At 48.1% G+C, this 12,366-nt stretch overlaps 1 protein-coding gene across 3 annotated transcripts in view; it reads left to right on the top strand.

Annotated features, from left to right (window-relative positions):
• The first annotated feature begins 591 nt into the window (after window positions 1-591).
• The window catches only part of RELL1 (RELT like 1), a 46,133-nt gene continuing 34,358 nt past the window's right edge, over window positions 592-12,366 (top strand). Inside the window, exon 1 of one of the 3 annotated variants that reach the window (XM_045019388.1) lies at window positions 592-714. In XM_045019388.1, coding sequence (XP_044875323.1) covers window positions 621-714 — 94 coding nt within the window. In that variant the 5' untranslated portion in view covers window positions 592-620. Of the gene's footprint in view, window positions 715-1,211; window positions 1,313-11,950; window positions 12,031-12,366 lie in introns of those variants that run through there. The other 2 variants (XM_045019391.1, XM_045019390.1) reach the window with 2 other exon arrangements.

Here is a 12,366-nt window from a genome sequence, read left to right on the forward strand (position 1 = left end):
CCCTTTTGTGTCCCCAATCTGCATTTGGCAGGAGCAGATGAATACAGCTGTTTATATTTTATTTCACTTGCCTCTTTGCAGTGATGGCACTGGCTGGGAGCCATGGGACAGTCACTACATCAACTCCCCAGCCAGCAGCTACTTTTGCTTTCTGAGCAAGATTATGTAGGTGTGAGGCTGGATCATCCGGTATAAACCCGTCACCCAGCCCAGCGCTCTGCACCCTCCTCCCCCCGCATCATTTACCCCAGCCCCAGGCTTTGCCCCTTCTAGGCAGGGCTGGCTCTAGGAACCAGCTTGGCCAGCAAGTGCTTGGTGTGGCCACTCCAGAGAGGGGCAGCACCCCCAGGTATTCAGTGGTAATTCAGCAGAGGGCCCCTCGCTCCCCCTCCCGCTGAATGGCCGCAGATCCCGATCACGGCTTTTTTTTTTTTTTTTTGGTCTGCGTGGGGCAGCAAAACCCCTGGAGCCGACCCCCCTCCCTCCCCCCGAGCAGCCCCAGGAGCCCCGAGGGGCGGGGCGGAGCGGGTCCCGGGCATGCTCAGTGCGGTGCGGGAGCGGCGCGGCCCCTAGGCGAGGCGGAGGCTGAGCGGCGGGCGCTGCAGCAGCTGGGATCAGGGATGGCTCCGTGGGGATCGGCGGTGGCGGCCGGGGTCTCGCCGGCTCCCCCGACGCGGGACGCGGCGGCCGCCCAGGGGAACCGCTCCGACCTCGGTGGGTGACTCCGTTGTTTCCTTGCGCCGCGCGCAGCTTCGTTGGGGAATGAACGTAGGGCCGGGACTGGAGCCGCCGCCCGCCGGGCTGCCCCCCGAGCACCCGCTTCCCGCCCGCCGCGGGGCCCCTCACCGCGCCTGCCTTCGCCTCCCCCAGCTGCGGCCCCCGCCCCCCCCGTGCTGCACCCTGAGTCCCGCCGAGCGCCCCGGGGGGTGTGGGGGGGGCCCCGGGGCCCGTTCCGCTTGTCCCCGCCGCCCTCCCCCTGAGCGGGCAGCGTTCAGCATCCCCCGCGGGCCGCCCCAGAGCCTCGCTCAGTCCCCGTCCCAGCCCAGGTCTCCCGGGCCCTGCTCGTTACTTCCCCGGCTACCCCCATCGCAGCGCCCTCCCCTCCGCCTCTGCCTCGCTTCCTCCCTCCGGCTGCGCTCTGACTGCCTCGGGGCCGGCTCACTCGCCACTACCTGCCTCCCTGGGCACACCCTGGGGGGAGCAGAGGCAGCCGGAGCTCTGGGGGCGACCCGGGTCCTTCCGGGTAGTAGCCCAGTGCAGCCGCTTGTTACTGGGAGGCGCTGCCTCCGGAGTCCCCTAATCTCTGCCCGAGGTGAGAGCGCCAGGCTGGGGCCACAGGCACTTCTTGAGGAGTTGAGTTGTATTATGTAGTCCTGGAGGTGGGTGAGGAGAAGCAGAGCTCGGTCTGGGTATTTCCTCCCCCGTTCCCAGCAGTTGTCCTTTCTCTAGGCAGTATTACTTTTTTTTATAGTTGGAATAGCCCCCCCCCTTTTCTTGTGTAATATCCCATAACTAGAGGCACAGCTGGGGGTAGTGAGGTCCCTGCAGTGTTTCAAAGCTGTAGCAAGAAAGTTCTTGGCTTTTCAAGTTCATCTCATGGTACAAGTTGCATAATTTTTGCTAAAACAGACCTCTAAAATATTGGTTTCATGGCTCATTTTTTGCATTTCTTATATAAATTTGGCATGTCTGTTTTAAACTTAGGTCCAAAATTAAGTCAGTTACATACATTCAAGGCAGATGACTTCTCTTCAAAGGCTTCTTGTTGCTGCTTGGGGGAGATCAAGTGGTCCCTGAAACAGAAGATTGCATCTATTTGAAGGGATGCTGTCAACTTAAATTTGGTTCAAAATTTAAACTTTAGCAATTGAATTTTTATAATTCATGAGAACCCTGTAGGTAATTCACATTACAAAGACATTTCAGTGAAAACAGGTTGTTTTTAAATGAACATTCCTCTGCATGGATTTCAACCCAAACATTGCAGTACTAATAAACTAAAAGTGGAAACTGACTTTATTGCTTTTTATTGTCCAAGGTAAGAAATGCAGAAAGTATTTGGAGCATAAGTGACATGTAAATTTGGGTTTAAAAAATTCATTAATTTTTAAGGTTGTGTCCAGAATTATAGGTAAAGATACTTGTTTATAGTGTGACTTTTTAAAATTAACTATCTTTTTGAATAGTCTTATCAAGTGGAGTTAGTCAATCCAAAGGATTGGCTTGTTTAATTTGAAAATTTGAGTTTACTGGGGAAGGGTTAACCTAAGCAAACACCAGGGTATGATATTAAGCATCGCTCCAAGGCTTTTTACACTGTGATTTTGCAGATCTGTCATTTCCAAATGGTGCAGCTGGGTTGGGGGATATAGTGGTAAAAACAGCCTAGCTTTATCGGCACTATGGCTTCTGCTGGAGGAGCTGCAACTAAAGGTATGTTTACACCAGGGATTGGCAGCCTTGCAGAAGTGGTGTGCCAAGTCTTCATCTATTCGCGGTAATTTAAGGTTTCACATGCCAGTAATACATTTTACATTTACAGGGGCCGGCGGATGGAATCCCAGACTGCCAGCGAGCTAAGCGGACAGACTGCTGGGACCCCAGGCCGGCAATGGTCTGAGTGACTCAGCCCGCTGCTGATTTGGGGTTCTGTCCATCCAGGCCGGTGGTGGGCTGAGCGGGGCCAGTGGCTGGGACCCCAGGCCAGCAGCAGCCTGCCACAGTAAATCAGCTCGCGTGCTGCAGGTTGCTGACCTAGCTACAGTGTAGACCAGGGGAGCAAACCTCCCAGCCCAGGTAAATCAACTCTCACTAGTGAGGCTCAAGTTAGCACACAAAAAACAACAATATGGATGTTGTGGTTCAGCCGCTCAAGCTTCTCAGTCCCCCCCTTCTGTGTCACGTGCCCCCCCAATGGAGCCCAGAGCCATTCCCACAGCAGCTGCCAGCCCCTGTCCTAGGCTAGTGCTCCCAGCCTCCCCCGGAGCTCTGGGACGGCGGCTCGTGGGTCCCTATCCTGGAGCTGTGCTGAGTAGAAGCAGGAGGAGGAGTCTGGGGGCAGAGTGTGGTCGGGGTCATGCCTGGCTGTTTGGGGATGATACCCACCATCTGTGCTCTCAAGCCTTAGTGGGCAGTTGGGCCTGACTCAAATTTAGTTCTGTTGAATTTGAAGACAGTTATGCTGGTGAATTCTTGGGGTGGCATATAAAAAATCAGCCCCATCTACCTGGGCTGGAAGGCTCGCTCCCAGCTGCAGTGTAGATGAACCCTGTGGGTCTGAAAGATCATAGTGTAGACAAAGCCTTGGCGTTAGCATCATATCCAGGTGTTGGCAAAGTTGACTCTTATCTGTCAATCCCAAATTTTCATTAAAACAGGTTCATCTTCTGGAGTTACTAACTTGTGTTGACTCAGGTCTTCTGTCTAGGGACTTAATTATTTTTTTCTGATGTGTGTGGGGGGAGGAGGTTGTAAGAAAAGGAGGGAATTCTCCCCACCCACACAGCCTTTCTTCTCTCAGTTTTCATTCACGTTTATGTAAAATACTACTGAGTAAGACTTACATTAACCTTTGTCACCTCTCTGCGTTGGTATATGAGATACAGGTTTGTGCATGCTATAGTTGCTGTACAGTTTGTGCTATAGCTTCATGAAGAGAAACTGGCATTTATACAGATTTAATTAGAAGACTGGAATTGTGGGCATGTATAGACATTTAATGTATGTACAGTACATGTCTATTCAGGTTTAGTTCTGTTGGGCTTGAAGATAATTATGCTGTGAATTTTTGGGGTGGCGTACCTGAGTGGGAGGAGAGTTTAGTAACATTCTTTTTAAAAATCAGTTAGGGCCAAGTATCATCAGATGGGCAGGACCTTGTTTCTGAAAACTGGACTTGTAAAACATTGGGACAGGTAACTCGTAAGAGATTGGGGGAGTCAGATTCACTTCCTTTCTGGGTTTATGATGAAATTCTTCCCTTCCCCTTTTTCAAAAAGACAGCTGCTCAGCTACACTTCTTCACATCTGGGATCCACTGGATGTCAATCTCGGGGAAGTGTGGAGAGAATCACCATTGTGCTTAAATTTCAGTTTTCAGCCGAGTATCAGAAATGATAGTGACAACTATCCTCTATAGTTAAGGCCCTACCAAAGTCATGGTCCATTTTGGACAATTTCATGGTCACAGGATTTTTAAAATAGTCAGTTTCAAGGTTTCAAATGTTTACATCTGAAATTTCAGGTTATTGTAACCCTGGGGGTCCCAATCCAAAAGGGGGTCATGGGAAAGGCTACTGTAGGGGGGTCGTGGGATCGCTACCTTTACTTCTGCGCTGCTGCTGGCGGGGGCGCTGCCTTCAGAGCTGGGCAACTGGAGAACAGCAGCTGCTGGCTGGGCTCCAAGCTCTAAAGCCAGCATCACGGTCAGCAGCAGCACAAAGTAAGGATTGCAGGGTATGGGGGAGCGGGTTACCCTACATTTGGGTTTTCCTGGCAGGCTCTCCTCCTGGGTTGGGGTGAGGGGTGCTGACAGCTGGGTCTGCAGCCTCTCTGCCCTGGTTGGGGGTGAGGGGCCGATAGCTGGGGCTCCAGCCTTTCCACCTGGGTTGTGGCCTGTCCCAGCCAGCTGCCACGGAGCTTCCTACAGCTGGGGGAGGTTCCCAGAGGTGGGTCTGACCCAGCTCCTGGAGTGGCTCCTGCAAGGGAAAAGAAAGCCCTGTCCCTCCCCAGTCTGGGCTGCGATTAGCAGCTGGAGTCTGGCCCATAGTAGGAGCCCATGGCTAGGGTGCCCCCAGCCCTGCCCCTCCTCTACAATAGCCAGATTTCACGGGGGTGATCAGATTTCATGGTCCATGATGATTGTGAATTTGCTAGGGCTCTATCTATAGTGTAAGGGCTGGTCTAAAGTTGGCATAGCTACACATGTCAGGGGTGTGAAAAATTCACACCCCCTGAGAGACATAGTTATGCCAATGTAGTGAGTGCCTACACTGAACTGCTGCAGCTGTGGTACTGTAGCATTTTAAACGTAGACATACCCTAAAACAGATTGTTGAAATATAGGGCTTGTCTATGTACAGAAGCTGTGCGGGTTTAACTAAAATAGGTTTTAAAACTGATCTTAATTAAGCCTGTGAAAATCGCTCTGTGGTGACACAATGATTTAAAATTGTTTGCCACCTTAGCTTGTATCTGTAGCTTTACCATTGAAAGCTTGAGTGACATGAATTAGTTTTAAATCTTCAGTGTGTCTAAAGAGGGTTTTGGACAAGTTTTGCTAAATCAGTTTAAAATACCACCTTTTGTTAATCCAGTACAGTTTTGCATGTAGACTTTGTATAAACTGGTGTTCAAGAAAAAACTCAGACTAAATTACAATTTTGAATAATTAGTCCCTGTCCCAAAACATTTACAACTGATCTTTTTGTTCCTGTTTGTACAGGACCTAGTGCAACGGGGTCCTGTTCAGTGAGTGGGGCTTCTAGTCACTGCTACAATAGACATGATAGGTAAATAACAAAACGTGGGTTCTTCCTGATTCTTGTCCTCAAGTTTCATTTTCAACCACATGATTGAGTGAATTAAGTTTTTGGTACCCTTTCACTCTTTTTTAAAAAAAAAAGTTTTTTCCTTACCCAGGAGGGGAGAAGCTCCTTCAAGTGATTGCTTCTTGATCCTTTTCTAACTGTTTCTGGGGTTACCAAGAAAGTGGAACAGGGCAGGAGCACTGTTGTGATTGTTCTCAGGGAGGCTGTCTTGCTTGGATGGAGGGCAGAATTAGGGGTCTGGGTTTCCTGCTACTGCTCTATTTGTGAGACACTTTCTATCTGCTCTGGCACCTAATGCCACCTTGTTGACTCGAGAGACAAAAGGATAGGTGCATTTTTAGATATATAAATACATACAATTTTTTTTTGTCCCTTTCTGTGTAGTTTGGAATTTGAGTGTTCACTCTTCTCCACAATATTTCTTTCAGTGTTGATGTTTCAGAGTCGTGTTCTGTATGTGCAGACCACCATGGTTTTTCAACCTATACTGAAAATAGATTCCAATAAAATGTGCCACTATCTTTTTTCAAATGGTGGTGAGTCAGCATTAGAGATCTGAGACGTCTTCAGTTTAAATGAAATTCTCTTACTTAGGTGCAGGGGCGGCTCTAGAAATTCCGCTGCCCAAAGCAGGGTGGTGCGCTGCGCCGCCCTTCCCCGGTCCCGTGGCCGGGGCAGACGTGCCTGCGGATGGTCCCGTGGTCCCGTGGCTCCTGTGGAGCATCCGCAGGCATGCCTGCGGGAGCTCCATCCGAGCCGCGGGAGCTCAAGCGGAGCCGCGGGAAGAGGGGACCCTCCGCAGTCATGCCTGTGGCAGGTCCGCTCCTCCCGGGGCTCCGGTGGACCTCCTGCAGGCATAACTGCGGAAGGTCCACCGGAGCCAAATGCCGCCCTGCCAGGACAATGCCGCCCCACGCGCCTGCTTGGCGCGCTGGGGTCTGGAGCCGGCCCTGCTTAGGTGGGAGTCTTAGTATTTGTTTTTCTTCTCATGGCCCAGTTATTGTTCCCTTTCAAGTTATTAAGGAAGGATATTACACAGTCGCAATGTTTTCCAAGTTCTTAATTTTAAACTGCTAACACAGGACATAAATTAAAATCAATGCTAATGATGTGGCACCCATGAGCAAGAGGAAGGAGGGAGGGGGGAAATGTAAAATGTTAACTCACAGCCAAAAGTAAAGTTTGAATCTTAAATAACTATAGTGTTTTAAAAGGCTACAGACTAAGTTTTTGGAAGCAGCCTTTCTAATAAACAACTTAAAGGGGATGAAATCTTATGTCTGCAGTTAAATATTTGAGATAACATAAAAGAAACTGCATTATATTTTCTTTGCTTAATAAGCCTTACGGAGGAAGTGAACAAAAACCTGAGTATTTAGTTCACCAGCTCTAACTTGGGCTGTTTGGTGACTGAGGCTACGGCTGTGCTTCAGCAGCAGGAATTCTGCAGCTGTGCTGCTGTAGTGTATATATGCTTTCTACAGTGTCAGAAGGAGTTTATCTATCACTGTAGTAAATCTATCCCCTTGAGGGGCTGTAGCTAGGCAGACAGAAGAATCCTTCCATTGACCTAGCGGTGTCTATACTGGGGCATAAATTGGCTTAAGTACATCTAATGAATTTTTCACACCCTTGAGCGATGTTGCTAAGTTTTAATTGTAGACCAGGCTCTACATATTTGTACTGGGAAAAAAACGGGAAACACAGCTCATGTTCATCCACTTCTTAGAATCTGTAGAATCATTCTAGGGACTTTGAAGTAGTCAGTGATGTGTGGGCTATACATTGATGCATAGCTAGTTATGATTGCTTCTAACAGAACATAGACCTTGCTTGGAAGGCAGCAGCTGGAGGCTATTTTTCTTTCACAGGAGTCCTCCAGTAAAGCCCTGGTTGGAAATTTTGGGCAAACACTTTTACCACTATTGCACTGATTTCAGAAATAAGTAGGGCTTGGGGAAGAAACTGAACTAGGTAGAGACTTTGCATCTGATATCTAAGTTAGTCTATGGCCACTCTTGCTGGTGGCTGCTCTGATACTTTTTCATAAAAAAATACGGTAATTAACTTTAGGAAAAACAAACAAATATGCGCATATACATGTCAAAATCATAGTAATTTATATAATTAACTAGTAAGTCTTCTGTGAAACGTGATATTTGTATGTTAATATACCGGTAACTTTTCACAGCCTCCCAGCTAGATAGGACAAGGGACTGACCTCTGCTGGTGGCCCCAGCCACCTACACCAAGGTGTCTTATTTAGGAGAAGGGGCTGCTGCTTTGCTTCCCCCTCCCCAATCACCAACCAGGAGGCTGTTGTGGTCGCAAGAAAAGTTGCTCGTGGCCACATTTGAAAACCAGTACTTCCTCTGATAAGAGGTGCTGAATTTGGCTGAACTGTATCAATTCTGTTCATCAGGCCTGCAGGAGGGGACCTGTATGAAGAATTATCAGCAGGCTGCAGTTTGATCATCTTTAGTTTTAATGCTAATTACGTCAGACTATCAAGAGGCAGTTTTCTTAAATAATATCTTGTAAAATTTTACCAAACAACTTTATTTCCATGCTTTTAAACAAGCAGTGTGGCAGTACAAATCTCTGAACTATACACAGAGACAAACTTCAGGTGTACTCAGCTTAGTCAGTTGTAAATATTGATCGTTGCAACAAAGAACCCTGAAAGGATACACCAGAAGATCCATTGAATTAAAACTATACACGGTTTGAAAAGCAGACATCAAATAGAATTCTTTGCCAATGAATGAAAGAACATTAAAGCATTGTTTAAAGGATATTTTATGTTTAGTAAATAACAAACAAGCTGATGGCAAGTGCTTTAAGTAATCAGACTTGCATTACAGTGATAGATTTATCAAGTTTACAGTATGAGAGACTTGGAAAAATATAGAAAATATAGTATTTAATCCAGTATTTCCAGATTCCACTGGCTGGCCTGGCAGGTTTGTTTACCTGCCCCGTCCACAGATCCGGCCAATTGTGGCTACCACTGACCGCAGTTCGCTGCTCCAGGCCAATGGGGGCTGCTGGAAGCGGCGCAGGCCGAGGGATGTACTGGCCGCTGCTTCTAGCAGCTCCTATTGGCCTGGAGCAGTGAAACTGCGGTCAGTGGTAGCCACAATTGGCCGGATCTGTGGACGGGGCAGGTAAACAAACCTGCCAGGCCCGCCAGGGGTTTCCCCTACACAAGCGATGGCCCCAGTTTGAGAAATACTGATTTAATCTCTGGTTTTGTATAGTCCTTTTTTTTTTTTTAACACAGATTTGATCTTTGTTGCAAAGAGGGTTTATTCTGTGAGAATCTGAATCCATAGTTAAACAGCTTCAACGTACAGTAACTTCTCACTTAAAGTTGTCTCGTTTAACGTTGTTTCGTTGTTACGTTGCTGATCAATTGGGGAACATGCTCGTTTAAAGTTGTGCAATACTCCTTTCTAACGTCATTTAGCAGCTGCCTGCTTTGTCCACCGCTGGCAGGAAGAGCAGCCCATTGCAGCTAGCTGGTTGGGGCTTGTAAGCAGGGTGGACTGGCAGCCCCCCATGAGCTCCCCGCTCCCCTAAGTTCCCTGTGCTGCAGCCGCCCGGCAGGCTAGCAATTGCCGAGCAGTTCAGCTGTCCCCCCACACACTGCCATGCTGCTCCTGCCCTCTGCCTTGGACCTGCTCCCAGAGACTCCTGCTTGCTGTGCAGGAGGGTAAGGGGGGAGGGGGGCTTAATGTCAGGGTGTCCCCCTGCTCCTGCCCCCCTGTCATAGGTTTATTCCCCACTTTGAGCTTTAGCGTCCACAAGATGGGGACCTGCATGGACTCCTCTAAACTTAACTCCTAGTTTAGATCTGGTTATGCTGCCACCAGCTAGAAATTCCAGTGTCTAGCACACTCCCTGTTCCCCCAAAACTTTCCCTGGGGAACACAGATCCAAACTTCTTGGATCTTAACACAAAGGGAAATAGCCCATTCCCCCACCTCCCCCTCCCTTAGCTGTTGGGAGAGATCACCTTGATTCAAACTCCTTGAATCAAACAAAGAGGGATTCCCTTTCCCCCCCTCCTCTTCCCCTGAGATTCCAAACAAGGGAAGAAATCAATCAGGTTCTGAAAAGAAAAGATTTTATTAAAAGAAAAAAAAGAAAGTAATACTATCTCTGTGACACCAGGATGAAAAATATTACAGGGTCTAACTTAAAACCTAGAGGGACTCCCCCCCCCCCCTTTCTCAGAATAATAAAAAATAACAGCAAACAGAAATAAAGAGATTTCTCCAGCAAACACACATTTGCAAATACAGAAATTAATTATAAGACTAATCCGCCTTTCTAATACTCACTATACTGAATAGAAGAGAATACTTCAGGAAGCTTGGAGAGCCTGGAAATACGTCTGGCCCCTCTTAGATCCAAAGAGAGAACAAAACCCAAACAAAGAACACAGACAAAGACTTCCCTCCACAGAGATTTGAAATTATCTTGTCCCTTGATTGGTCCTCTGGTCAGGTGTCCGTCAGGTTACTGAGCTTGTTAACCCTTTACAGGTAAAAGAGACCTTAGCCCTTAACTATCTGTTTATGACACCCCCACTTACCCCTTCTCCATATAGAGCAAGGAGGGGACATGGACGGAGAGAGCCTGGGGCAGCAGTTGCTGTCTCAACTTCCTGATCCACTTAAAAAGACAATGCACTTAAGAGTGGGTCAACTTACTTAAAGGGGCAGTGTGCACCTCTTTCTGTCCCACACACAAGGTGTGTGTCTGTCTCTATCTGCTGTGCTGTCTCCCCTCCCTTGTGTTCGTGCTGCCTTGTGTGAGAGGCTGCATTAACAACAATGTGTTAATCCTTGAGGGCTCAGCCGAGTGCTGGTTCATCATTTAGCAGCAAGGCATTTCCTGGGAAATATCCCTCCCTCTTCCACCCTCTACTTCACCATCTCAACCAAGCTTCACAATCATCATAGCTGTGAACAGTATTAAATTGTTTGTTTAAAATGTATACTGTGTATATCTATATAATATATAGTTTTTTTGTCTGGTGAAAAACATTTCCCTGGAACCTAACCCCCCCCATTTACATTAATTCTTATGGGGAAATTGGATTCGCTTAACATCGTTTCGCTTAAAGTTGCATTTTTCAGTAACATAACTACAGCATTGAGTGAGGAGTTACTGTATGCATCAACTTGACCAGTAATTCTCATTCTATTTTATTAGAGGGTTGCAAATCCTCCATTCAAACAAATGTAGGCTGGTGGGTCGGTGATGGGACAGCCTGGTGCTCAAGAGTACAGAGAACACAGTTATGGTGCCAAATATGAAATCTGTTACAAATACATAATACTAAACAAGTGTTCTGTGAGAAAGAAACTTGATCAACTTGAAAAACTAAATTGGGTAATGTGACTTAATAGCCCTTCTTGGGCATACAAAGGGACACATTTCAGGAACTTAAAAAAAACCTCTCTTCTAAGACATTAGAATGCTTTCTCTTTGAAGGTTTTGTAGTTCTGGATGTAAGCAGTCAGGGTGAGCTCTAACCTGACATCTGGTGGTGAATTATGGCGAGTGTGGAAAAGAATTTCAGAGGCTGATCGTGTTTACATAGGCACACCCACCCCGCCTAGCATAGCCCACGGCAGCCTAAAATGGTGACTTTCACAGCTGTGGGATCCCCAATTTCTTTGTTGTTGGGGCAGGAGGAATAAAGTGTTGTCACCCTGATTAAGTAAATGAGGAACTATGAAACTGTTTTATGATGAAGGGTTTCTCTATCAACTAAATAGCACTTGCTAGACAAGGGACGTGGGTTCCAAAACCCAGTGAATGGAGAGAGGCTGGGGACAGGTATCTGTACCTGGTGGTGTGGGCGCCTTGTGTGAGCCAGAAGCACCAATTGCACCTACTCCTCTCTCCACTGTTGAATATCAGAGCTGATTTTTGATTCCTTTAAGAATCTAGATACAGGTTACTGAGCTGAACTCACTTTGGGCTAATGGTGCACCAGCACTGGGGCTCCCCTACTATAAGCTGAAATCACTAAAGAGCTAAAATTACTGAGCTGAGAGCACTGAGTGCTGTGCTAACTAGGGGGGAGCCTGAAGCTATACTGCGGAGCAGAGCAGCTGGCAGAGCAGAGTGGAGCAGTTTGTGGGGACACAGAGCGAGCGGAGCCGAGCAGTTTGTGGGGACGGCTGGAGCGGATCACAGGACGGCTGGTGGAGCAGAGCAGCTGGCAGAGCGGAGCAGTTGTGGGACGGTTGGAGCGGCCCACCGAGCGAGCGGAGCCGAGCAGTTTGCGGGGATGGCTGGAGCGGATCGTGGGATGGCTGGTGGAGCAGAGCAGCTGGCAAAGCGGAGCGGAGCAGTTTGTGAGGACAGCTGGAGGAGTGGAGTGGCTGGTAGAGCGGAGCAGTTCGTGGAGAAGACCGAAGCAGAACCCCACGGAGCAGCAGGGCATTTGGCCCCGGACCATGTAAGGTGCCCCTTTCTACCCAGGCTGGGGGGGGCGGAAGGGGGAGAAAACCTTTGCAGATAGACTCTTGAACTCTGGGGCTGCACTGACCCGGGACAGAGACTTTTGGGTTGCGGGACTTTTGGGACTGTGGGTGATCTTTGGGTTGCTGGACTCTAGGGACATTTGGGGTATTGGACTTTGGAGTCTTGGGGTGATTTTGGGGTTGCTGGACTCAAGAGCCCAGGGAAAAGGACACGGCCCAATTTCCTGGGGTGGGTCTTTGCTCATGGTTTGGTCTATGAACTCTAGTTGAGGTGTTTTCCCAATTTAATGCTTGTTGTTTATCTCATGTTA

Source organism: Mauremys mutica, chromosome 5 (genome assembly GCF_020497125.1).
Source record: "Mauremys mutica isolate MM-2020 ecotype Southern chromosome 5, ASM2049712v1, whole genome shotgun sequence".
Lineage (NCBI taxonomy): Eukaryota > Metazoa > Chordata > Testudines > Geoemydidae > Mauremys > Mauremys mutica.